Raw genomic sequence first — 27629 nt, forward strand, 5'->3', positions numbered from 1 at the left:
CCCGATGGTATGGTTGATGTTAGGTCCTGTGGTGATATCGCAGGTGTAGATAACGTGAACAGGGTTGGCAGCGAGGTTTGTTGCAGGGATTGTTTCCAGGTTTAGCGTTACTGTGTTGTGGTCTATAGTTGCTGGTGAGAATTTGTTTAAAGTTGGCAGGCTGTATGTAGGCAAGGACAGGCCTGCCTCCCAGAGTCTGTGAGAGTGAAGGATCATTGTCCAGGATGGGTTGTAGATCACTGATGATGCGTTGGAGAGGCTTTAGCTGGGGGCTGTAAGTGATGGCCAGTGATATTCTCTTGTTTTCTTGGTGGGGCCTGTCTTGTAGCAGATGGCTTCTGTGTACCCATCTGGCTCTGTCAATGTGTTTATTCACTTCCGCACAAGAGATCTACGTCCTGGACGCAACTGTGCAGATAAACAGTGGTCACATAAATACCACCCTAAACTGGAAACCCATGGACTGCTATGCTTATCTACACGCCTCCAGCTTCCATCCAGGGCACACTTCATGATCCATTGTGTACAGCCAGGCACTAAGGTACAACCATATTTGCTCCAGTCCGTCAGACAGAGACAAACATCTACAAGACCTTTACCAAGCTTTCCTCAGACTACAAAACTCACCTAAGGAAGTGAAGAAACAACCAAGCGCCACATTCTTTTCATTTATTTTTGAAATAATGTGTTTTGTCTATAGACACTCCACAGGATCTTTCAAAAGAGCCTTGGCTTTTGAGAGAACCTTCAAAAGAACTTGCTAGTGTAGACATAGCCTCTGTGCATAGCTTAGATCACAATATTAAAAATTAATTTGATACAAAATTGTAGTTCAGGCACATCAGTTCATTAGCTTCTGTGTTGTATTTTTATAAAGAGCAAGTTTTTGTTTGTTTATCTTATTTTTAATTCCGTTCAAGATTTGCATGTTCATTTTTTTAGGTCATTTCACAGCTTCGAATCCTGAGTAGGTCAGTAACTGCTGGCTGCAAATTTGACCGAGAAATCTGGTCTAATGAGCTTTCTCCTGTCCTCAACCTATGGAAGAAACTTAATCAGGTAAGAAAACAGCTTGTGAGAGAGACTGCTCTTTCTCTTCAGAAGTTCATATTAATTTTAAGGTATTTTTAATAATAAGATGCAACAACAATAACATAAATGTATGTACTTGAAATCAGAAGTATCGTAAATAATGTATACAGTTGGATTATGTGTAAAATCTGCATCCAGAAGAATAATCATTTTCACTGTCATTCTTTTCTTCATACAGTGCAAAAGTGTGTGAATAAAATCTCTTGTATGGCTTTGAATCTACAGTAAGATGTTTAAGTCTCAAGCTCCATCTGCTCATATTGGCTACATCTACACTAGCCAAAAACTTCGAAATGACCATGAAAATGGCTGTTTCAAAGTTTACTAATGAAGCGCTGAAATACATATTCAGTACCTCACTAGAATGCGGGCAGCTGCAGCACTTCAAAATTGACGTGGCTCGCCGCCGCGCAGCTCATCCAGACAGGGCTCCTTTTCGAAAGGACCCCAGCTACTTCGAAGTCCCCTTATTCCTATGAGCAGATAGGAATAAGGGGATTTTGAAGTTGCCGGGGTCCTTTTGAAAAGGAGCCCCATCTGGACGAGCCGCGTCAATTTCTAAGTGCTGCAGCCACCCGCATTCTAATGAGGCACTGAATATGTATTTCAACGCTTCATTAGTACACTTCAAAATGGCCATTTGCATGGCCATTTCAAAGTTTTTGGCTAGTATAAACAGCCATTCTGTATAGTAGAGATTACTATAGATTTTAAAATACTGCAACTGCAAATCATGTACTTTACCATTGTTATAATTAAGAAGCCACTGACTGTTTATACAACTCTTCTCAAGTTCTTTGAGATATAATTATTAAAATGTATTTGAAATGTAAGAAAATCTTGTAGAGCGCTGGCACTGATTTTTCTGTGTAACATTACCAAATTAAAGAATGTTAGTTCTTGTGAGAAATTAATAATTTATTTTAAAATAATAATAATAATTGCAGGTGTAAATAACGCTATCTTTTGTATTTGTCTTGACTGGATTTATTTCAAGAATTTGGGGAAGGATTAAGGTCCAGATTCACCAGTATGCCCTGACAAAGAATCATAGTTTTGGAAGAAACCTCAGGAAGTCAACAAGTCCAACCCTCTGCTCAAAGCAGGATCAGTCCCAACTAAATCATGCCATCTATGTAATAATTGAACATTTTTCTTCATAAAATTGTCACTGAACCAACAAAATGCAATGAAACTTTAGATACGGGTTTAGTAAATAGTGAGGACATCATAGAGGAGCTAGTCATAGGAAATAATCTTGCATCAAGAGATCATGAGATGATTCAGTTTAATCTGAAGGGATAGTCAGGACTAAGTTGCCAGCTGTGGTTTATTATTATTATTATTATTTCAAAAGGACAAATTTGGTAAATTAGGGAATTAGTTAAAGACCTCATATGGGCCAAGAAAGTTAAGGAGTTTAATATGGAAGGAAACATGTCTTGTAATGTCTTTATATAAAGTGTACAAAAACTATCCACAAGAACTTGTAGGGAAAGCCTTCAGACCTGACTGGATGAATAATAACCTCTGAAAGATTATCAGGAGTAATCAAGGAGCCTATATGAAATTTAGAAAGGGTTTGATCACCAAAGGAAGCTTCATTGTGGTGATTAGAACATCTGATATAAATTGAGAATTGCTAAATGTCTAGAAGAATTAATTCTTGTTAAGGCAATTAAAACAAAGAATGGGGGTGGGTGACAGGCTGGGTCACAGAGATGCCCTTGATCCTGTCACCTGAAGGGCTGATCATTCCACAGAGCCCACCTAGCTGTCCTTTGTGGCACCCACAGTAGAGCAACCTACGCTCTGAGAGCAGCTCAGTTCTGGGAAGGCTCTGTCACTGGCACTTGACACAGCACCCATGTGTGCAGACTCAAAGGGACCAGAACCCCAGATAAAGTTTTATATAGAGCAACCTCATAAGTTTTTGGCTCCTTTTATTAATGAGAGAGATGCACAGCTTTTGTCACCCCCTCTCCCCCAGTAACAAGTATTTATACTTGATTTAATAAGACACAAAAGTGATTTTATTAAATATAAAAAGTAGGATTTAAGTGGTTGCAAGTGGTAACAGACAGATGAAGTAAGCTACAAAGCTAAATGAACAAAAATATGCCAGATGAGCTTAATACTCTAAGAAACTTGTTACATGCAATTTCTTCCACTAAGAGGGGTTCTAACAGTTATTTCTCACAAAGTATGCATCATCCTAGCTTGGGCGTGAGCCTTCCCCTCCTGTTCGGTCTTAGATGTTTCCATCAGTTATCTGAGTGGTAAGCAGGAGGTGTCTTGGTGTCTGGCAGCTACCCCCTATGACAGGACAGTGTTTCTGGGCACAGCTAGAGAAATCAATGTAGGGTACCTTTGCATAAAATCTGGGCTACTTACAGCCCCAGGCAGGAATATTCTTCTCACGAAAGCAAATCCAACTAGCCACAACAGCACTTCTGCCAGCCCTCTGGTCAGCCAGAAACCACACAAGCAAACTCACAGACTTCTCAGCTGCTGTACCAGCCCTGACCAACAACCTCCAGCTTAACGTGAGAGGCTCTTTTAAGACTGTTTCACCCAACACCGCACAGATTCTTCCAGACCCCAGTCAATGTATATTTGGATCTTACCCAAAGCTTAGCACTCAGACATTTTCTAACACAGCAACGTAGCTAAAATCTGTAACTTTACCTAAATACATGCACACAAGTAGCATACATAGATTCAGGGCATCATTAGCTTTCCTTAGACGCCTCAGACAATCCCCTTAGCACAATATTTGGGGCCAGTAGCTACACTGGGCATTAAAATGGCTTCCAGGCCCAATATAAATATCCAGTCATGTGACACCCCAATGCTTGGTTTTCTGCCTATAAATAGATTTGCTCAAGGCAGGAATCCTCTGTGTTCAGTTCACCTACATGGGGAATATTGTGGGCATAGATAGAGGAATAGATAAGGATATCAGTGCCATGATAGGGAAAGCAACAGCTGCATTCAAGACTCTCCATCCCCTATGGAGTTCACAAATAATATCAGCGAAGATGAAAATGTGGATCTTCAACGCAAACGTGAAGAATGTGCTTTTTTATGGATGCGAGACCTGGTGTCTAAAAAGTCTTCTAATCACAAGCTACAGACATTCATAAACAGATGCCTGAGGTACATCCCTCCCATCAAATGGCAAGACTTCATCACAAATGAGAAGCTTTAGAATGGAGCAAGACAAGAACTTGGAGATGGCTAGGCCAAGCTCTCAGAAAACCATCATAGTCCGTCAAGTTCTCACATGGAACCCACAAAGAGGAAGACCTTGGACAACGTGGAGAAGGTCTATTGAGACTGAAGAACAACAACTGGGGTACTTCTGGAGTCAGCAACGGTTTTCTCCCAAGCAAGAGTGAAGTGGAGGAGAGTTGTAGCTGACCTATGCTCCACATGGAGTACAAGGGATAAGTACATACCAGAAGGATGCAGCTTGGAAAAAGTGATTCTAGGGCATGTCAACCAAGACATGTTCATTACTAATAAGGAAGTATTAGTATCATAGTGACCTGCAGTGGCAAGGCCTCATCTGAGCTACGAGGTACAGTTCTGGTCACCCATGTTGAAGAACGATGAATTCAGACGAGAACCAATACAGCGAAAAACTGCCTAGGATCAGTGGGGAATGGAGGGCCTATATTATGAGAGGAGATTGGAAGAGGTTGTTTTATATAACCTAAGAAAAAGAAGGCTGAGAGGAGTTATGGCTTCTCTCTAAAAATATATTTGAGTGATGAAAAACAGGAGAATAATCGACTGTAGCATAATCTTTACATACGAAACGTGGGCTTAACCTGACTCTGAACAAATTCTGTCTGGGAACTAGAAGACAGATTCTAACCATTAGAGGAATGAGGCCTTGGAACAGATTCCTAATACTACTGTATTGTGATGTGTAGTGAGCCACTGTGGCCTCCCGCTGACTCAGAGGCAGAGGAGGCTGCGCAGAAGCCCTGGTGGGCGGGCCCAGAGCCACAACAGCACTAGCCTGCCCCTCAGAGGGCGGGGCCTAGAGCCAGAAGGGCCAGGGGCGGGGCTCGGGACCCATGAAAGCCTGGGCCTCCAGGAAGGGAGGAAGCGCCTGCGTGAGCTCCCCGGCACCAGGGGCAGAGGTCCCGCTGCCTCCTGGCTGGTCCGGAGGAGCAAGCCCCCAGCGGCCCCGAGCAACCACGGATCCAGATGCCCCAGGGGGACTACCCGGACTTCCCAGACCTGCCAGGACCCTTGCACCAGTGGAGACTCCCCGCCTTGGAGGAAACCCTGGGCCCTGCCAGTCCGATGAGGGCTAGCAACCACAAGGCCCCAGGAGCGTCCCGCCCCAGAGCTCCGGCGGGCCCCTGCAGCCCCCAGGCCCAGGATCGCCTCGGGCCCACCGTGCTACTGCCGCCGGACTACCCCAATGATGTGGACATGACCGACTGGCCAGAGACCCCCTCCTTCACAGGGTAAGCCCTTGCTGGGCTTGTACTCCAAACCCTTGTGCTGCTGCCCCACCCCAAACTGAGGGCTGGGCCGGGCTTGTACTATAAACTGTGAACTGCTGCCCGCCCTGAAGGGAGGGCTGGGCCTGTCTTGTAACCCTTTTGTTACTGTGCCGCCCTGAAGGAAGGGCTGGGCCTGTCTTGTAACCCTTTTTGTTGCGGTGCCGCCCTGAGCCAAGGGCTGGGCCTCCCAGGACCACCGGTGTGGCTGCGGTCACCTCCGGAGCTACGGGCACTGCCCTAGCTCCAGACTCCTACATGGTGACATAAAACTTAATTGCCGTTTCTACACCAGCGACTTTCTTCGAAAGTGGCGTGGTAATACATGGCCTGAAATATGCTTATGAGGTGCAGATGCAAATTCCCTGTGCCTCATTAGCATATGGTCATGTGAATGGGAGTCCAGAAGACCATTCTTCTGGACTCCAAAATGCCGTTCAGAAGCATGGCCCCTAGGGGGTCTTCCAGAAGGAAGTCCTTCTTCCGGAAGCCCCTTCTTCCCAAAAATTTTCAGGAAGAAGGGGCCTCCGGAAGGACTTCCTTCCAGAAGCTCCCCCGGGGCCGTGCTTCTACACGGCATTTTGGAGTCCGCAGGAACGGTCTTCCAGACTCCAAATCACATGACCGTATGCTAATGAGGCATGGGGAATTTGCATCTGTGGCTCATTAGCATATTTCGGGCCGTGTATTACCATGCGACTTTCAAAGAAAGTGGCCTGTGTAGAAACGGCCAATTGCTCTTGACCAGGAGCTGAGCAAATTTATGACTGTGATTGTATGAGAGGCTTCTTTGTGATTGTGAGAGGCAGAGCTCAGAAGCCCTAGATATCCATTGCAGTTTATGTATTATGTTCTTAGAGTTCATGTTTCTGGTTTCAGCGCTCATCTATGGGTGGGTTCAGGAAGGGATTTTTCCTGTTCTGTATTACCTGTGGTTTTTGGTCCCCTTACTCTGAAGCATCAGATAAGAGATGGCTGGAGATTGAACATTGGGTGGAAAGGGCCAGGGTTCTGAACTGGCATTGAGCTTTTCGGCTCTCAGATGCTTGGCTGGCCAGTTCTTGCTCCCATGCAATAGAGCTAACTGATGGCCATATATGGAATCAGGAAGGAATTTTCCCCAGATCAGACAGACAGTAACTTTAGGGTTTCTTATCTTCATCTGTAGTGTGAGGGTCACTTTCTGAAATTATCTGGACAGGAGCTCACTTAATCATTTCTATGTTATTGCAGAGTCCTCAGACACTAGTGCGTCACAGTCGCTCTTGTTCTCTGCTGTGGTACATAATAGTCTATTTTATGTAGGATGTAATGTTTTTATCTAACTTTGCTGAGTTAATTATGTAGATACTGGATGGCAATAGCAACTTGTAATGTACAGGCGGTCAAACTGAATGATCTAGTGGTCCATTCTGGCTGTAAATCATATGACTAAGATTGCATTAAAGACTATTTGCAAGAGAAAATACACCTATCATTAAGTAAAATGTCAGACAAAAATACTTTGTTTGTGCAATACTCAAAATGCTTTAGAGATTCTAAGAGTAAATAATACAATTTCAGGGTTAAGAAAAGGTGGGTAATTGCAGAGGTAGAGTGAAATATTATTATTATTATTATAATAAAAGGGGCAAATAATATGTTTTCGGCTAAAATTTGAAGTTATCTGAAAAGTCAGTAAAACAGAGTCGCAGGACAACTAAAAAGCTCTCTTCCCAACAATGAGAAAATTTTGTGGGACAGACATAATTTCTAAATGAAGAGAGAAGGAACAGCAAGTGAAAATCTTAGCAAAAAGATTCATAAGATAAAATTACCTGAAATTCACAAAGGAATCATACCAAGCATTGGAAATATGGACAAACTGATAAAGAGGCCTACCAATAAATAACACAAGTATTCAGGAACAAAATAAAAAAAGGCTTAGGCACCAAGTGAGTTACATCTAGCAAGGAACATAAAAGTTTTGGTGAAAAAAGCCCTGGAGGAAGCAGTAGAGCCAGAATAGTAGCAGAGATGTAGATGTGTCAGTCTGTATCCTAACAAAAGTAAAAAGTAGTTATGTAGCACTTTAAAGACTAACAAAACAATTTATTAGGTGTTGAGTTAGCATCGGGCGGACCTACTTCTTCAGATTAGGAGATGGTGCTGTACTGTGCCTCACGAAAGCTGATCACCTAATAATTATTATATTATAAATTATAAATTATTTTTTAGTCTTTAAAGTCCTATATGACTGCTTTTTTGTTTTGTTAGAGCCAGAATGTTGCACTTCATTGGCTGTGTCTCTTCTTGTGCTGAATATTGAACAAAGGCAAAGAACTATGCTAAGCCAGAGCATCCAGAACTGTTTCTTTCTCATACACAATCTTGTATTGTGAAAATTTGCAGAAGACTCGATTTATGGATTCAATAAGCAGGGACACAAAATAAGTTAAATTTAAAAAGCAAACTACAATATAATTGTTCCATAATCTATACTATTATAATAGGAGAGGCATCCATCCATCTCTCTATCCATCCTTCCCACACTGGCCAAGTCTCCAGGGTTGGAGCTGCCTCCCAGCCCTGGGGCTGCCAGTGTTCCCCCCGAGTCCCTGGGGCTGGAGCTGCAAGGTCCCGACCTTGGGGCTGAAGGTGGAGCTTTGGACCCCTGCTGACTCCCAGCCCCAGAACTGCTGGGTTTCTGCCTGTGGCTGGGCTGCCAGCGGTGCTCTGTGTTCTGGCTGACTCACAGTCCGGGGGCTGTCAGGATTCCTCTGGCCAGGTCCCCAAGGCTGCAGCGGCTGGCAGAGATCCTCTCCCCACCCAGCTTCCAGCCCCGCAGCTGCCTGGGTTTCCCTGGCCCCGGCTGGGTCCCCAGCACTGGGGCTGCTGGGCTTCCCCTGGCCGGATCCTCTGGGCTGGAGCTGCTAGTGAGCTGTCAGCTTGGTAACCACCACAAAGTGATGGGCTCTGCTGGTATTTTATAAGATTTAGTTATCCCATGTTTAAGAGACAGTGTATATATTGCTTATGTGAATAGAGTTGGTTATCTCAGAATGCTTCCTTCAGAAAAATGCAGTCAGTAATCTGCGTGTACAGTAATATTTACAAGACGTTCACACCATGCAAGCTAATAAATGATGACTAAATTTGAATTTTGAATATCTCTAAAATAAACTGAAAATAAAAGTGTGAAATAGAAATGACAGTGGGTATTTGAAAACATGATTATCTTTAAGAGTCTTCATTTTGCATTTAAATTGAGAAAAGCTAATACTAGAATATTATCTCTCCTGGGTTTCATAGGGAAGGTCAGTGTGAAATAAAATCTAGTTTACATTTTTCTTTATCTTCTAGCAGAGAGATAAATACTTGGAAGTGTAACTTAGTTTGTGCCATGTTCCATGAAAACACAGCATGACAAATATTTCAGCATAACGTAGTGGGCAGATATTATGCATCATAGCACAGTATAAACATTAAAATGGAAACAGTTTCAGAAAAAATGCATTATTTTTCGTTGGAGTTGTAATTACAACAAGATTAGTATATCTTCTGAAATCGTGCATTAAATATACTGGAAATGCAAGCCACTTTTTCATTTGGTATACAAATAAACTTGAAAACAGCTAAAAAAAAACCCACTAATTTTCTTTCCTTATTTTAGTGTTCAAGTGCAGTGAAAATCAAAATATATCCTCTACAGCTATCAAACACTGTACTGGCTAGTTAAATACCTGATCTTATTCCATGCCTCCATATTGAATGATCATTTCTGATGGATAAAAAGTAATGATTTAAGTAGGGTCTTTTATTCTTGTTAATTCTGTTTTCTATTTCATTATCTGTTAGTAATATGATTGCATTGCATGATTTTTAAACAATCAGGAGTCTTAGAAAATTATGTCAGAAGTAATCTTCTGTTAATGGATTTACTTAACAGTGATTTGCAGAGTTGTGAAAAGTTAAAAACATTCATTATTGAAGTAGAAGAGCTAATTTTTTGCTTCAAAACTGAAGCATTAAAACCTTATTTTAGTAAAATCTGCATTACAGATTTTCACATTGTAATTCACTAACTATAGCCTATTTAAATTTCAATTTTCTCACTTTCCTCACAGAAGTGAAGTTTTTTGACTGATCATTTGAGGCCAGATATGAACTTCAGAGCTGGACCTCCATGAAAATCCCAGTTGCAAATAATAGAGCATTTTGATACTCAAATTCTGAACCCAGACTTGATTGTTGCAGATGGTTTTTACAGTTAAAATGATTGAAACCAAAAACTTGGATTCAAGCCCATCCCCACTCCCTGACTTTGGATATAGTTCATATCTTGAGCATCTTGAACACGTATTCAAGGCTGAGAACCAACACCTGTTAGCCCAGTCTGTACCCTTTCTTTCCCCATCATGTAGTTAAATATATTGGTAGCACTGTCCTAAGAAATAGACAGGAAATATTTGAGTGATACCTCTATTTTATTTACCTGTTATCTTTATGAACACACTTTGCTTTATTCTTCTTAGTTTTTTTTTTCTTTTTTTTGTTGCTTGCTGAATACCCTCCCAAGGGAGGATTTCCTTACAAGGGAAATGCACATCTCAGAGAGCTGGAAGGAACCTCAGAAGGTCATTGAGTCCAGTCCCCTGCCCTCTTGGCAGGGCCAAGCACCATCTTTTTTTTTTTTTTTTTTTAAATCTAGTCTCCACATCCTTAAATGGTCCCCTCAAGGATTGAGCTCACAATCCTGGATTTAGCAAGCCAACACTCAAACCACTGAGTTATCTCTTCCCCTTGTATTAGAAATGATACAATGACAGAGAAAAATATTGTAGAGAAAAATATTGATAGGGTGGCATATAAATAATGGACTATAGGTCCCATACATCTTGTCTCACATTAAAAAGAGACAAAAGGCTAGTGGGTAGGACCTTGGTCTTGGCATCAGGAGACTTAAGTTATATGCCTGGCTTCACCAGTGACCTGCTGTAAACTTAGCAAACTATTGTATTCTTCTGTTTCTCTTTCCACTCCCTGTGTTGTCTGTTTCAACTGTAAGCTTTTCAGTGCAAGGACTGTTTTTCCTGTTATGTTTGTTTCACACCTAGCACAATACTACTGTGGACTGTTATACTACATCTAACAAGTGATCATGAATTAGAGTATTATAAATGCAATATAGCAACATAGTTTTCACTTTGAGTTTATTAATTGAACATTATACAATCCTCTTTCAGAACTCCAACCTAATTCATCAGAAGGTTTCTCCACCTACTGAGCATCAAGGTTCTCCAATCATGTCATTCATTATTCTTGAACAATTCAATGCCATTCTCCTAGTGCAACGTGTCCATCAGTCACTTGCAGCTCTCAGTAAAGTCATCAGAGGTACTTCACTCTTGAGTTCTGAGGTACAAAGTCTAGCAACTGCTTTGTTAAACCAGAAGGTAAGTTCATATTTGAAAAAAAATGTATATATACCTACCTAAGCATAATAAATATTTACTCTGTAGCTATGACATTGAACAAAAATCTGCTGTACATATATACGTCTCGTCTTTGGTTTGTTTGTTTAAAATTGTCACAAGAATAGATTAGATGCATCAGGAGATTCCCAATCAAATGCAGAAACTTTCACCTTCATTCAGATCTGGTTGCAGGTTTTAGCACCAAATGTTGATGCCATATAAAGGCTAATAGTGACCTTTGTACTAAATTGTTGATCTGTTACTCAGCGGTCAGCTGTCTGCCTTAGTGATAACTGCTATGCTAATTGTTTTTAAGTAGTAGGTTAGGGAGAGTTTTCAAGAATTAAAACAGAGCTGTTTTCTTATATCTAGACATTTAAGGACATTGGCAAAGTGGCCATCATGCTCAGAAAAACTGCTACTAGCCCAGTTACACATTTTTTGTGGATAAACAAATTCTACCTTTAATGTTATCACTCTAGCACTTTTGATGAGTACTGAGTCTGAGGGGTGATGTGTATGCACGATTCTTTATTGTCATTAAGATAAATAGTTAAAAAAATCCCTCAGACTGCTCATCTGTCCTGATATATAAAAATATTACTATTTTAAGGAAAAACCTAACAGTGGCTTTTCAGAATGCAAACTAGGAGAAATAATGGCTTTAAGAATCAGTGGGGACTTCTGAGCTTATTATGCGCATTAGCTGAAATTTCTCTATGAAGAATATACAAAGCTAGTAGAATTAATGATCCCAGAATAGTATTTTCAACTCAGGTCTTACAAAATCTCACAAGCTAAATCATTCATGTTATCCCTGAAAAATATATGAATCATTTGTTCCATCATCGTGGCCCTGTGGGTCATGCCTGAGAGAGCCAGATTCAGGCCAAACTGCTGAGAAATAGGACATACTCACTCCAGACTAGTGGTTATGTTGTCATTAAGTTATACCAAGCGGGTAGCAAAAGTAAACTTCTCTCTCATCGCATTGGTTAGTAAGAAGTCATAAATGCAGTCTCGTTATGCATTCCAGTAGTTATTTCACCACCCAGACAATAAACTTTATGATGACTTGTTATTGAAAAACAATTTCATGAACCAAAGAGTTCTTCTGATTTCAAGAGATTAGCCATTACTCAGTTCAATATTTTATTCAGATCTTCCACGATAATCGGTGTGTGGCCAGTCTCTTAGTAACTAAAATCTGAAGGTTTATTTATAAGAGAGAAAATATTTAAAATGTTTAGTAGATCATATATACACAGGTTTATAGCTGTGTTATTACAGACTGCTGGCTTGTAATGTCTCTGGTAACTTCTAAAAGATTGAAGGTCCTCATCAGTTCATGCATTTGAATGCCCTTTTTGATTATAAGTGAATAGTAGAGAATCAGAGAAGGAAAAAGAATAAAAAGGAGGAGCATGAAGAAGATTCTGGGGTCTTTATATCCTCTGCCATGTGCATGGAATAGTACTGTCCCAAACAACAGTCACAGTCTGTTTGTGGAAAGTTACAGGCACATGATGTCAAGTATCGGAGGCGTAGCCGTGTTAATCTGGATCTGTAACAGCAACGAAGGGTCCTGTGGCACCTTATAGACTAACAGAAAATTTTGAGCATGAGCTTTCGTGAGCACAGACTCACTTCATCAGATGCTGGTCTTGGAAATCTGCAGGGCCAGGTATAAATAAGCCAGAGCAAGGGTGGGGATAACAGGGTTAGCTCAGTCACCAAGGGTGAGGCTTACTACCAGCCTGGAGTAGTGAACGCCAAGGGAGGGGAAGCTGCTTCTGTATTTAGCCAGCCATTCACAGTCTTTGTTTAAGCCAGAGCTGAGGGCATCAAATTTGCAGATGAATTGTAGCTCAGAAGTTTCTCTTTGGAGTCTGGTCCAGAAATTTCTTTGCTGTAGGATAGCTACTTTTAAGTCTGCTACTGTGTGGCCTGGGAGATTGAAGTGCTCTCCTACGGGTTTTTGTATATTGCCATTTCTGATGTCTGATTCGTGTGCATTTATTCTTTTACGTAGAGACTGGTCCAGTTTGTCCGATGTATATGGCAGAGGGGCATTGCTGGCACATGATGGCATAAATTATATTGGTAGATGTGCAGCTGAATGAACCCACGATGGTGTGGCTGATCTGGTTAGGTCCTGTAATGGTGTTGCTTGTGTAGATATGTGGGCAGAGGTGGCAACGAGGTTTGTTGCATGGATGGGTCCCTGAGTTAGAGTGACTGTGGTGCAGTGTATAGTTGCTGGTTAGGATTTGCTTCAGGTTGGCAGGTTGTCTGTGGGCAAGGACTGGTCTGCCTCCCAAGGCCTGTCAAAGTGGGGGATCATTGTCCAGGATGGGTTGTAAATCCCTGATGGAGTCACCAGTCACATGAACAAGTCAAATGCCTTTACCTAAGTTCTGAGTGGCAGCTATTGGCCTGGAGGCTAAGATATCTGCAGGAAGAGCCATCTTAGGTGGAATAAGTTTGTTCTCTGGACCATTGTGAGAGTTAATTGTCTTTGATGGGTTATAAATACACAGCTGTCTGGGTTCAATGTAGCTTTTAACTGGTGTTGAGTGGTTACCCCAATAAACAAGTGTTGCTCCAGTAAACAAACACAGTTGGGGTACAGATCTATAGCCATTATTCACGATAACTTTATGTAGCAAGTCATAACTCTCTTCTGTTGACACTTTATGTAGTATACCGTGTGAAAATTTTGTTTCAGTTGTGAACAGTGGCAGTATTAATGAAATACATGGTTATGTCATACGGAGTCACACCCCTTTTTAGTGAAAATTGTATTTACAACTAAAATATATTGGAAATAATTTTGCTAATAGGCTATCCCAGAAAATATGTCGTCTTATAAAATGGCTCCTCTTTTCACTTCTTCCTATTTCACAGTGGTAAACAGAACACTTCTTTCCATATATATGCACCCTTTATTTATGTAGCACAAATCAGACCAAATGAGTCTTGCACTGTTGTCAATAAGCAGTACGATGAATGTATTAACATAGCATTTATGTTTTAAATTTTTTTTTGTTTAGAACAAATTCTAATGCTGAATACAAATATAAAGCAAGTTTCTTAGGCATTGTCTATTACAATGTACAGTCCATTAATATTAAAAAGACATGGAATTATTATTTGAAATGAATTCCTGTAAATTGTTGGGGTTTTTTGGGAAGAAGGGGCTTTTAAAATTGGGGTTTCCTTTCGAAGGAACCTCATCTACACAGCTCATTTGCAATTTGAAAGCAGCTCTTTCAATTCTCCAGGTGGCTGTCTTTGTGCAAGTGAGGTGTTAAATATTCATGTCAGCACCTCGTTAGCATTTTGAACCCGCTTCATTTACATGCCCCTTCCAAAAGCAGTGCACAGACATTATGGTGACAGAGACCACAGAGAGACCCACATTTTCGCGATACATGAGACATAATACTAGCAGCATTCTTATCCATTAAGGACAAAAACATTAAGGTTATGTCTACACTATGTTTCTTTTTTGAAAGATTGATTTTTTTTTGTTGATGCTCCGGGTGACCGTCATTATGCAAACGAGGTGCTGAATATTCATATTGACACCTCTTTAGCATTTTCAACCCATTTCATTTACATGCCCCTTCTGAAAGGGAGGGGCACATGTAGATGTAGCCAAGGAGTTTGCATTAAAGCTGGGAATTCATACTTATATGCTCGGATCTTGATACACTCTCTCTTTTTAACCTGTATTCAGTCTCCAAATAATTAAATATAATACAAATAGCTGTAGTAAACTAGAAGGCTAATAATTTTATATTACATTTCAAATCTAATTAATCTATTGTTATTTCAGTGTCCCCTCATATGGCAGAGCAAATGGGAAGGTCCAGAAGATCCTTTACAGTACCTCAGAGGACTTGTAGCTCGAGCACTAGCTATCCAGGTAAAGTAGATTAGTTAACTTCAGAATATTACTTTTTTTAATTCCAGAATATATTGTGTACTTCTTTAAAGTAGGACTTTCCAAGTTGCTGAGAGAGATTTAGAACTTCTGTGTAAATAATGACAATTGATCAGCATATATGAACAACAAAACCACGCCAGTTTTTTGTCCCAGAAAACTCTGAGGCTGTGTCTACAGTCACCCCCCTTCTGTTAGGGGCATGGTAATGAGCAGATTAAAAGATGCTAAACAGGCGTGGATTAAAATATCTCGTGCCTCATTAGCATATCTACAGGAGATATCACTTCCAAAAGATCCCCTTCTGGAAGCAAAGCTACCAAATAGACGGGGCTCCGTTGGAAGGACACAAGGGTCCTTCAGAAGGAAATCCCCCTTCCGGAAGACCCTTCTGCCACAAACATTTGCGGAAATAGGATCTTCCGGAAGGTGGATTTCCTTCGGTAGGACCCCCATGTACTTCAGAAGGACTCCTGTCTACAAAGCAGCTTTGGTTCCAAAAGGGGATTTTCCGGAAGTGAGATCTTTGTGGGAATATGCTAATGAGGTGCAAGATATTTTAATCTGTGCCTCATTAGCATCTTCTAATCTCCCCCTTCCAGAAGTGGGGGGAGAATGGAGACGCAGTTTAAGTGTCTACTGTCAGAGTGCAGTAACTTTTCTGTTTACTTTTACAGTAATATTAACTTCATGTACATTTCATCCAAGTTTTAGCTCAGAATCTGTGAAGAAGGAAGTCAGATCTTTTTATTTTTTACTGTTTTGTATAACTCCTGTTATTTTTCTAAAGAACTTGCTCTCTGAAATAAAACTGAACCTTACATGAAGAAAGGATGGTCCCTTATGAGAGTTCTGATAGTTGCCAGTAAAACTTTTATAAGGTGCAATATATTGTTTTATCAAATTCTTGAAAAATAGTCAACTTTTATGTTTGATTGTGGTGTTTCTGTATTAGAATGCAGATTAAAATTCTTTCTCAAGGGCTATGTTTAGACTGCATCATTGTTTTGAAATAATTTATGCAGTTTGCGCAACACAAATTGCATAAATTATTTCAAAGTACCTTATTCTGAACTTGGTGCCATCCTAACAGCTCCAAAGTTCAGAATAAAGGCCTATTTTGAAAGTTCCTTTACTCCTCTCACATTGTCCATTTCTACACATGCCACTTTCTCTGAAAGTGGCATGCTAATAAACGGCCCAAAATACGTTAATGCAGAGCAGATGTAAATTCCCAGCGCCTCATTAGCATAGGGTCACATGATTTGGAGTCCAGAAGAAGCTCATCCAGACTCCGAAACGGCGTGTAGAAGTGCGGTCCTTGGGGGATCATCTGGAAGGAAGTCCTCCTTCCAGAGGCCCCTTCTTCCTGAAAATTCAGGAAGATCCCTCAGGGGCCATGCTTCTACACACTGTTTTGGAGTCTGGAAGAGCTTCTTCTGGACTCCAAATCATGTGACCCTATGCTAATGAGGTGCCAGGAATTTACATCCGTGCCCCATTAGCATATTTCGGGCCATTTATTAGCATGCCACTGTGTAGAAACGGCCATTGAGGGGTATCAGAACCAGAATAGAGTCTCCAAAATAGCAGCGCTATTGTGGGCTCCGTGAAAGCTGCAGCATTGCTATTTCAGGAAAACTTTGTATCCCAAAATAGCACCCACAGTCTAAACATACCCAAGGTAAGACGTGGGTGAATGAGCTGGGGGAAAAGGCTCTGTCTTTTGAATTCAAATAGGACAGGAAAAGAAAAAAGTAAAATTACATAATCATATCAATGCATAAAATAGATTTCGCAACCCAAGAATCAGGTTTTTTAAATGCAGTGAATTTCTGAAGAGACGTTATATTTTTCCAGTGAAATCGGGTGGATGGTAACATCTGTGTGCTCTGTGTCCCCCCTTTTGGAAGGGGCATGGTAATGAGCAAGTTGGGAAGATGTTAATGAGGTGCTACCATGAATATGCAGTGCCTCGTTAGCATAACGGCAGCCACACACAAGTCGATAGCACCGCTTCTGAATCGTGCACTATGCGTGTAGATGGGGGCCTTTCAAAAGGACCCCTCTGGACTTTGAAAGCCCCTTCTTCCTATTTGGTTTTGGGAAGAAGGGGCTTTCAAAGGCCGGGGGGAGGGTCCTTTGAAAGGCCCCCAGCTGCATTGATGGCGTGCATTTTGAAACTGACAGTTTTGAATCACATGCGGCCACCATTATGCTAATGAGGTGCTGCATATTCATGGAGCACCTTATTATCATATTTCAAAGTGCCACATTACCCTAGCCCTTCCGAAAGGAGGGGCTAATGTGGCCACAGCCTGTACGTATTATTTAGTTGGAAATTGTCTTTAATTTTTGTTCTATTTGCTCTGAAACAAACAGCAAGAAAAAATAATTGGACAATAAATGCTGTTTTTCATCCTGTTGAATTAAAGCTTGTTATGAGATGACTTTACAGAATATGATTTTTAACGGATAGAACCATATGATCCAGCATGTATTTGAAACTGCACATAACTTTACAGATGAAAGTCCTCATATGAATTACTCCACCTTCATATCTCATGCAGAAAACAGATATGACTGTTGTCTGTTCAGGCAGCAGATGATTGAGATATTTATTTAGATGGAGCAATGTAAAAAAAGAGTCAGATGTGTAAGTCTAAGAAAATAGAAATGCGTGTGTATGTACACAGGTATATATGGCTATATATATTTATGTGCTTATATGGACAAAAGCAACTTCCCACTCTTAGTAATTATTGCCTATCTTGTTTTTTTTGCCAAGTTAGACAGCTCATCTAACTTTCCAACAGAAGGTGTAATATTATGCATACTCCATAAGTGTTTCTTTTTTTGTTACATTATTCTTGTTGTTTAGATGGTATGTTCAGGTGTTCTTGCTTTTGTTCAAATACTTCATAAGGCAAGGTTGGGAAATTATCAGTATTGTTTATAGTTAAGCCCCATGATTTTTGTAATAGTGAAGTAACAATGCACTAAAGCTAAAAATAATTAATAAGAAAAGAAAAAGAAAAGCAATAATTACAATTTTCTAAAATGCACTCCTTCTGCAGCAGCAGCAGCTCCTGTCCTGCTTCTCTCTCCAGGCATTGTGACCTAGCACATGGGATCACAGCATGACTCAGATTTGATCTTGTATGACCTCCTGCATTATAGCAGAGGGGTGTCTGGGACAAATTTTAGTGAGTACCTTTGCAAAGTGGTACACAGAATTGGAGAGTTGCTCAGGTTTAGCCTAGCAGCCCCATGATGATAGAAGGATGGTTGGGCGAAACTTGAGCTGCACTGCAACACCGTGCACCAGTTTGCAATGCCTGGAACAAGAAGTGAGGCCAAGGCCAGAGGAATATGAGCCACCATTAAGGGATATGTGTCTGGCGGTCTTCCTCTCCAATACTCCCCATCCGTTGATCCTGCCTTCCTCAGAAGAGAGGGCTGAGTTTCAAGCATCCTCTCCATGACTTAACTTCACTTAACCCCTTCCCACAGATTTTGATTTTTCATAAAACAAAATGGAATGAAATTTTAAAAGATTAAAATTTATAAAGATTTTCATGGGGCTCTGTTTATGGTACCTCTGTATGATAGCCTTGCCTAAAATAAAAATAAGCACATTGAGTTCTGTTGTGTAAATTACAAATAACAATCCTAAGGCTGATTCAGCAAGCTCTTCAAAGAGACACCAAGCAAAGTAAATATTTACTTTCATCTAAGGATTTACTTTGCTGAAAGCACCTCATAAAAATGCATTTTTATATACATTCTCTAAGAAAAGGAAACACTGTTGTAATGCTCTCAATAATTGTAGTGTTAACATACCATAATCAATTGTAAACATATTAAGTTGAGGAATACACATTTCAAACATTTTAAAAATACTTAGAACCTTCTATAGTCCATTTAAATCATTCAAGTTTTTTTGAAAAGTATGGAAACATTTTCATAGTTTAAAAGTATAAACAATGGCGGGGGCAGGGAAAAACTTTTGTCAGCTATTAAACTGAGTTCCTATCAGAATTTTATCTTCGCTTTTGTCACTGTGGTCTGAACATCTGGGGTATTTTTATATCTGCTTTATAAAGCAATAAAATATTGTTCCTTTTGATTTTTGAAAACAAATATTAAGGCCAAGGAAAATGGGGGAAAGTCAGTTTGGAGAAGGAATCAGGAGAGTAAAAGTATATTGTAATACTGGGAAAACATGGGGGCACAACTTTTCGAACGCTAAGTACAGTGTTCTATGCCAGTATTTATCTAGCTCTTTTTCTCAAATAAACAAGCACATCTCGTATTTATGGGTAGCTTTCTAAGTGAAACTAGGTCACACGGTTCTAAAGAAAATCATCACACTGATATGTTCTTAGATTTCAATGACAACTGCAGAGAAACTGGAGAATATTGTGTTGAGTCTTCTTGTCTGATATCAACTAATATGCTGAGAGAGATGTAATCTAGATGACACACTGATAGCATGCTTTCTATTATGTGCTTTCATATAAGCTTTAGTAAGTGTTGTGAGTTAAGTTTATCCCTGATGAAAATGCATTGAAGTAATCATGATTGCAAGTGATACACAAATCACAGTCACAGGCATTCAACACTATCAAAACAAAAAAGCAGTCAAGTAGCACTTTAAAGACTAACAAAATAATTTATTAAGCAGTGAGCTTTTGTGGGACAGACCCACTTCTTCAGACCATAGTCATACCAGAACAGACTCAATATTTAAGGCACAGAGAACCAAAATTAGTTATCAAGTTGACAAATCAGAAAAATTGTAATCCAGGTGGGCAAATTAGAAAGAAGAGGGGCACTAGGAGGGGGGACGTCAAAAGTCAGATAAAACAAAGTATGTAAAAGAGTCCATATAATGACCCGGGTAATTGGCGTCCTGGTTCAAACCACGTGTTAATGTGTCGAATTTGAATATAAAAGAGAGTTCGGCACTCTTTTCAGCTGATTCTTAAAATTCCTTTTCAGCAAGACACTGACTTTCAGGTCATTAACAGAATGGCCGACTCCATTAAAGTGCTGGCTGGCAGGCTTGTGAGTTAAGAGCTTTCTGTTGTCTGTTTTGTGTCCATTCATTCTTTGTCGAAGTGTGTTTACCATTTGTCCTATGTACCCGTGATTCTGTGAATAACTCGGTTAGGTCCAGTGATGGTATCTCCAGAATAGATATGTGGACAAAGCTGGCAATGGGGCTTGTTGCAAGGAAAGGTTCTAGGATTGGTATTATTGTGGTATAGTCTGTGGTTGCTGGTGAGAATCCTCATAAGGTTGGGGGGTTGTCTGTAGGAGAGAACAAGCCTGTCACCTAGGGCCTTCTGGAGAGTGGCATCCTGATTAAGGACGGGTTGTAGGTCTTTAATGATGCATTTCAATGGTTGGAGTTGGAGGCTGTAGATAATGACCAGTGGTGTTCTGTTGTTGGTTTTTATGGGCCTATCTTGAAGTAGCTGGTTTGTGGGTATTCATCTGGCCCTGTCGATTTGTTTTTTTACTTCTCCTGGTGGGTAATCCAGGTTTATGAATATTTGGTAGAGATTTTATAGTTTTTGGTCTCTGTCAGTAGGATCAGAGCAAATGCAATTATACCTAAGGGCTTGACTGTAAATAGTGGCTCTTGTTGTGTGTGTAGGATGGAAACTAGAAGTATATAGGTAAGTGTAGCGGTCAGTGGCTTTCTGGTAGAGTGTGGTCCTGATCAGGCCATCCTTGATTTGTACTGTAGCATCCAGGAAATGTATCTCTCATGTAGAGTGGTCGAGGCATAAATTGATGATGGGGTGCAGATTGTTAAAGTCTCTGTGGAAATCTTCTAGAGTGTCTATACCATGGGTCTAAATCATAAAGATGTCATTGATGTATTGTAAGTAAAGGAGCAGTAATAGGGGACGAGAGCTGAGGAATCGTTGTTCCAAGTCAGCCATAAATATATTAGCATATTGCGGGGCCATGTGGGTACCCATAGCAGTTCCACTAATCTGGAGGTATAAGTTGTCCTCAAATCGGAAATAATTGTGGGTGAGAACAAAGTTACAGAGGTCAGACACCAGATTGGCTGTGGTGACATCAGGGATGACATTCCTGATCACTTGTAATCCATCTTCATGTGGAATATTAGTGTACAAAGCCTCTACATCCATGGCGGTAAGCATGGTGTTGTCAGGAATTTTCCCGATGTTTTGTAATTTCCTCAGGAAGTCAGTGGTATCTCGGAGATAGCTGGGAGTGTTGGTGGCATAGGGTTTGAGGAGGGAGTCTACATTCGACACTAGTTCTCAGTTGACTATTTCAGGATTATCTTTGTGGTGCATCAGGCTAGAAGTGTAATTGTTGTATTTAAAAGACAGCTAAGAATCCCTTTTGAGGAGTGCATTGACAGACGTACCTGGGAATCTTCCTTTTTTTGGACATGATTGCAAAGGTCTCAGAAGACCTCGATATGTTATTTTATCCAGTCCCCTGAATTGAAGCAGGTGTAAGTGTTATGTAGACTGTCCTGACAGGTACTTTTTCCAACTTGTTCTGAAAAGTCTCCAGTGATGGAGCTTCCACATCCTCCATAGGTAATTAGGTCTAACTAATTTAACTACCCTGAAAGGAAGTTTTTCCTAACCTAAATCTCCTTGGCTGCAATTTAAGCTCCTTACTTCTTGTCATGTCCTCAGTGCTAAAGAGGAAGAAAATGTCACCCATCTTTTTGTCATAACTTTTCACATGTATGAAGACTGTTATCATATCCACAATCAGTCTTCTCTTTTCTAAACTAAACCAACCCAGTTGTTTTTCAAATCTTTCCTCCTAGGTGGTATATACTAGACCTAAAATGATTTTTGTTTCTCTCCTCTGGACTTTCTCCAATTTGCCTATATTTTTCTTGAAATATGGTATGTGGTTCTTGACAACTCAGTGCATAGGGAGGGGGAAACAGCTGGCCTCAGGAGATGAGCAAGAGGTGGGGGGGTCACTGCCCAGGGCGCTTTGCTCAGGGTGGCATTACAGCATACCTATGGGGAAGCGGGTGCCCCTTCTTCTGCCTCCCTGTGCCACTGCTGCTTACGCCTTCTCCCAGCCTCAAGCCAAGCTGCTCCAGACCTTTCGCTTTTTGTTTGAATACTAACAAAAAAAAAAATCGAAGCCTTGCAACATAGGCATAGCCTTGCAACTCAAAGGCAGTATGTACAAATCATTCCGAATGAAAAGAGAGTATAGAAATTGAATGAAAGTTAAAGAACACAGATACAGAAACCAGACATTTCAGAGACAACAGGTTTCAAGTGTAGCTTGTTTAGATTCTATTCCTAAAAGTACATATGTACATGCACTTTGTGCACTTGAGTAGTCCCTTTAATTTCAGTGGAACATGTCGAGTGCTTACAGATCAACTACATACATAAATCTCTGTAGGAATGGTCCTGTGTTGGTGTGTGCAAACCCAACAGCTGTAAGGAAGTGGTTAAAGAGCTGCTTCGGTTCCAGGTACCTCATGCCACTGTACAAACAGGCTGGAAGAGGAGCTCAAAAAGGGGAACATAGTAACTTGATGGGTAAACAGTGGAGCTTTTGCCTGAAGCCTGGGTTCAGTGATGTCCTGACAAAGCCTAAAGAGAAGGGACCCGTGACTCTCATATCTGAGAAGTTATGTTTGTGGTTTACTTCTTTAGCTTGTGAGAAGAGAGGAGACTGCAAGGAAGTGAGGAAGACAGCCATATAATACCAGGGATGCACGACTTAATTGCCTACCATTGGGTGCTGGATTGGAATGCAGTGGAAAGAGTGGCCTGCGTTCTCCTACCAGCCCCCAAAGAGAGGCTACAGTAAACCAAGTTGGGGGAGAAGAGAAGACAGTGAAAATTACAGGGTCTGTAATTTGAGATCTCAACTCAAAAGGGGAAGCCCTAAGGCCTCCTGCTCAGTCCTGAAAGTTGCCTTATTGTAATACTCTTTTATACATGACCTGGCTGGAAGGACCACCTGAGCACAAAAGTGGCGGTAAGAAAGGAGTTGCCAGCAGGAAGCAACCTGCTGCTCCTTTGTCTGACCACTTGGTAGTATCACTGGTGAGCAAAATCTTTTTCCAGGGCCATAAAAATGGAGAAATATAATTCAAAAGAATTCATATTAGAAATGAAATCAACCAGTAAAAACTCTTACAAAGTAAATAGAGTAGGATTAGATATTCAGAGGGAGTGAAAAGGATACAAACACATTCCATTCACTCTGCTAAACATTACTTTTATTTTATTTTTAAAACTCATCGGCTACGTCTACACTAGCCAAAAACTTCAAAATGGCCATGCAAATGGCCATTTAGAAGTTTACTAATGAAGCAGTGAAATACATATTCAGCGCCTCATTAGCATGCGGGCAGCCATGGCACCTCGAAATTGACGCACTCGCCGCCACGCGGCTCGTCCAGAAGGGGCTCCTTTTCAAAAGGACCCCAGCTATTTCAAAGTCCCCTTATTCCTTATAGGTAGCTGGGGTCCTTTCGAAAAGGAGTAGCTGGGGTCCTTTCGAAAAGGAGCCGCGTCAATTTTGAAGTACCGTGGCCACCCGCATGCTAATGAGGCGATGAATATGTATTTCAGCACTTCACTAGTAAACTTCGAAATGGCCATTTGCATGGCCATTTCGAAGTTTTTGGCTAGTGTAGACACGACCATGTAGAATAGGTCTAATTAGATTCTATTGGAAATTCCATGTCACCAGAGCCCAAATGTTCTGCAGATCATTTGGAAACTTGCCTAGGCAGATACAGCTTACAATTAACCCCGAAGATGACTGTCAGAAGGTGGGAGCAGAGTCTAGAAGTGTGAGTCCTCTGCTAAGAATGCCCTGCAGCTGGTCCTGGTGTCGTCCTCTGCAAGATTTAGCAGCCAAAGTTCTATTAAATTTTGTTATAAAGACCCTACTAGCCAAATAAAAGGTTGCATTTTTGCTAGCAGTATAGAATTTTTCTTATATTCTTGTTGAAATCAATCTGTGGTTGGAGACACTTTTATCAATGTTCATCATACAGTGTTTAATACTTGATTATTGAAAATCTGTTACTATGTTGCTGAAATAGAATACTTACGTAACTATTAAATAGTATCTATTTTACACTTGTTTGACTGCACTATGAGAACTATTGACTCATTTCATCTTTCATGTGCAATGTTTTCTTATAGTGCTCACTGATATTTATAAAGTAGTTTTGTCTCCATTGTCACCTTTCAGCTGTGTCTCAATGCCAGCCCGAAAGCATGAAGGTGTCTGGGCTGGTCATACACTTTTCTTATTTTATTTATGCCATGGATGTGCTGGCAGGGGACTGGACTCGATGATCTCCCGAGGTCCCTTCCAGTTCTATGAGATGTGTATCTCCATATATCCTTAATACTTTGCAGATAGATAAAAATGATAGCTCCCATCTCATTACACAGAATTCCAAACAAATATACAATTGTTGCACTACTTTTGATGGAGAAGACCATGAACAGCTTCATCAAGAACTTATTTTAGGCAAGTTTTTTTTTTTTTTCTGACTGATGTAATATTTTCTGAAAATATACTGTTAAAATCTCCCAGACAGTTTTCAGTAGTTACCAGTTTGGTGCCAATTGCAGGAGACTCCAGGCCAATCCTGAAGACTTGGCACCCATACTGCAAAAGTAAGAAGCAGTCCAGCAGACTAAATGGAGAAAATACACTTGCCTTTTATAATCTTTTGCCATGCAGCTTGTATTTCCTTTGTTCCAAACACAAGATGACCAACATTTGTCATTGAAGCTTTAAGCTTTGTCTCCATTTGCAGTGTTAAAGGGCTGCCATGGCAGCGTTTTAATGCAGCAGCATCATTGCAACACCGCCGCTGGAGGGAGCTTTCACAGCACTTTAGGACAACCACCTCCATGAGAGGTGCAGCTCACAGTGCTGGGAGTTTGTCTACAGTGGCAAGGTACCATGCTGAAAATTACAAAGCTTGAGGGGGTGGGGGGGATGATTTCTCAAGTTATTAGCAGAGAAAGTTTCAGTACAATATCTTGCCAGTGTAGACAAGCCCTTAGAATTCTGTCCATAGGCATGCCCCTGCATGCTTTGCCAAATCATATGGTGTAGCCCTTAACTCTTTCAAAGGGTTTAGTTGATTGTCCTCAATGGGCTACCAAGCAGGCTAGACAATGTTGATGCCAAACTGTCCAGGAGTGTCACCCAAAAGTACAGTACAAATTTGAAATAAAGACATACATACATACATATCTATAACTCATAATACAAAGGTGATACAAACATATAGACATGATCATACTTAGCAAATTATAACATGTTTGCAGACCCCTTGCATGGCATATCTCTTATAACTCATTGCAATTTTACACTATTGGTTTTTGTGATATGCTTTTCAACTGTGGTGCCCGTGCTCCAGAAATATTCTGAGCCCAGTGGCCTGGCTCCAACAATGTTCAAGACTAAGTCTCTCCCCAGGCTCCATCTGTCACTCTTGCACGCTTTTCCTGAGCATCCCCTGGCCTTGCCAACCATCCCCACATTCCTCCCCCACAGAGCATCCTGTCTGTCCCAGTGGAGGACTCAGGGGAACTATAGTTCCTAGACAGAAATTTGGTCTTTAATGTAGCTGGGGCTGGATCAATTAGGTGTTTTAAAGACTAGGACCAAATCTTAAATGATATCTGAAAATGACTAGGGACCATTGGAAGGATCTTTTCCTCATGGCCTAAGTCATGGAGGAACAGTCAGGCACCCAGGTTCTGTATCAACTGGAACGCTGTGAGAAGTCAAGAAGGTTGCATCAGGAGTTTTTCAATTACCTGAAAATTTAAAAAAAAAAAAAAGTCCCACAGAAAAGTAGAAACTATTGCAAAGGATGAGAATAAAAGAATAGCTCAAGCCCAGAGGGACAAAAGCAGAAAGACAAAGACACCAAATGAGTTACCCTAGTAAGGGACATAAAAGGCACTAAGAAGACGTTTTATAAATACATTAGGAGCAAGATAAAGACAAATGGAAAGTGTAAGTCCTCTATTTAACAAGGAAGGAGAGCTACAAACAGATGATACCAAGATGCTGTTTTGCTTAAGTTTTGATTAATTGTTAATTATGGCCAGATGTTTAACACAATATTTATAGCAAGAGGAAAGAACTACAAGTCAGAAAGCACAGGTAAAGGAATATTTAGGTAAATTAAATGTATTTAGATAGGATATGATGGAATTCATCCTAGAGTACTTAAGGAATTACCTCAAGCAATCTTGGTAGTTGGCTAGCTAGCTAAAACAAGTATCTTTGAGAATTTGTGGAGAACAGGTGGGGCCCTGGAGAACTAGAGAAGAGCAAACATAGTACCTATCTTAAAAAAAAAAAAGCCGTTGATATGCAGCTTCTCACTCTGGTATTGATTTTCACTGGGAGTCTCACTGCTGGAAAAACACATGGCCTTATAAGCAACGCTGAGACCTTGAAAACTTGTGCCAGCATTGGACTCTTTAGGACACTGCTTTTAGCTTCTTCTTTTGAGTCACAGGCTCATAGCAGACTTGCAAAATGTACCCTCTTGGTGAGCAAACCAGGTTTTTATCAGAATGAAAAAGGAGGGGGCTAGGAAAGAAAAGAAATAAGGGAGGTGAGAAAAAGAACATACTGAAAGTGGGAAGGAGATGACAATGTTGCACATTCTATGTAGTGTTTGGGGTTAGCCAGATCCAGGGGAGATGACAGTGCCACCTGGGCACCTACCTTTGTTCTGATCTGGTCAGGACATTTCTCAGGATCAAGATGAAAAGGGAGCAACATTCTTACATTTAATCCTGGAGTCCCAAGGTACTGTGGGGTTGGGCACTATGGTTGGAGCTCACTTTTTCCCCTTCTTTCAGTTGGCAAGCTCACAGTAGCCAGCTTTTCAGCCCCCAAAGGGAGTGACCCTAACCGGGGAGTGATGGGTGGAAAAGCCCATCCCCCCATTATTTTGTCCACCTATTAGGCCTAAGTTTTAACACACCAGCTTTGGGTCCATTCAAGTCCCACACTCATTTCCAAACATGATCTCAATACAGTCCTTGAATTATTATTTAAGTAGATCTCCCATTTGGAGATTAATTTAGTCTTTCTGTTTTTCTTTTGAAACTTTTCCCATCAACATCTGTTAAAGGTATTGTGACATTTTATCAATTATCATTCATCTTTTAAAAGCAAAATTACACATAATTGTGTAGACCCAATTATTGTAACGGGAAAGTAGTTGATTGAGTCTATCTTAATTTTAAACAGTCTCACACAACAATCTCATACAAATTAGGGAAACGTGGACAAAATTAAATTTCTAGAAGATGGATTTACAGCTGGTTGATAAAATTCTTTAAAAATAGTTATCAATTATTTGCTCACAAACTGGAAGGCCAAGTCTGACTGGGTCATGTTGGGGGCCTGTCCTTCATCCAGTAATGTCTATATTTGCATTAATGATTTAGATAATGTAGATGAGAGTACACTTTTAAAATTTGCAGAGGATGCTACACTGGGAGGAGTTGCATTCACTTTAGGGAACAGAATGAGAAATTAAATGGACCTTAATAAACT

At 40.6% G+C, this 27629-nt stretch overlaps 1 protein-coding gene across 1 annotated transcript in view; it reads left to right on the plus strand.

Moving 5' to 3' along the window:
* DYNC2H1 (dynein cytoplasmic 2 heavy chain 1) overlaps positions 1–27629 on the plus strand; it is a 346899-nt gene that overhangs the window by 305814 nt on the left and 13456 nt on the right. The window contains exons 83-85 of the mRNA XM_074984721.1: positions 943–1059; positions 10841–11050; positions 14913–15002. Of these exons, the coding sequence (XP_074840822.1) occupies positions 943–1059; positions 10841–11050; positions 14913–15002 (417 nt within the window). The remainder of the gene's footprint in view (positions 1–942; positions 1060–10840; positions 11051–14912; positions 15003–27629) is intronic.

Source organism: Carettochelys insculpta, chromosome 1, assembly GCF_033958435.1.
Source record: "Carettochelys insculpta isolate YL-2023 chromosome 1, ASM3395843v1, whole genome shotgun sequence".
Taxonomy (NCBI): Eukaryota; Metazoa; Chordata; order Testudines; family Carettochelyidae; genus Carettochelys; species Carettochelys insculpta.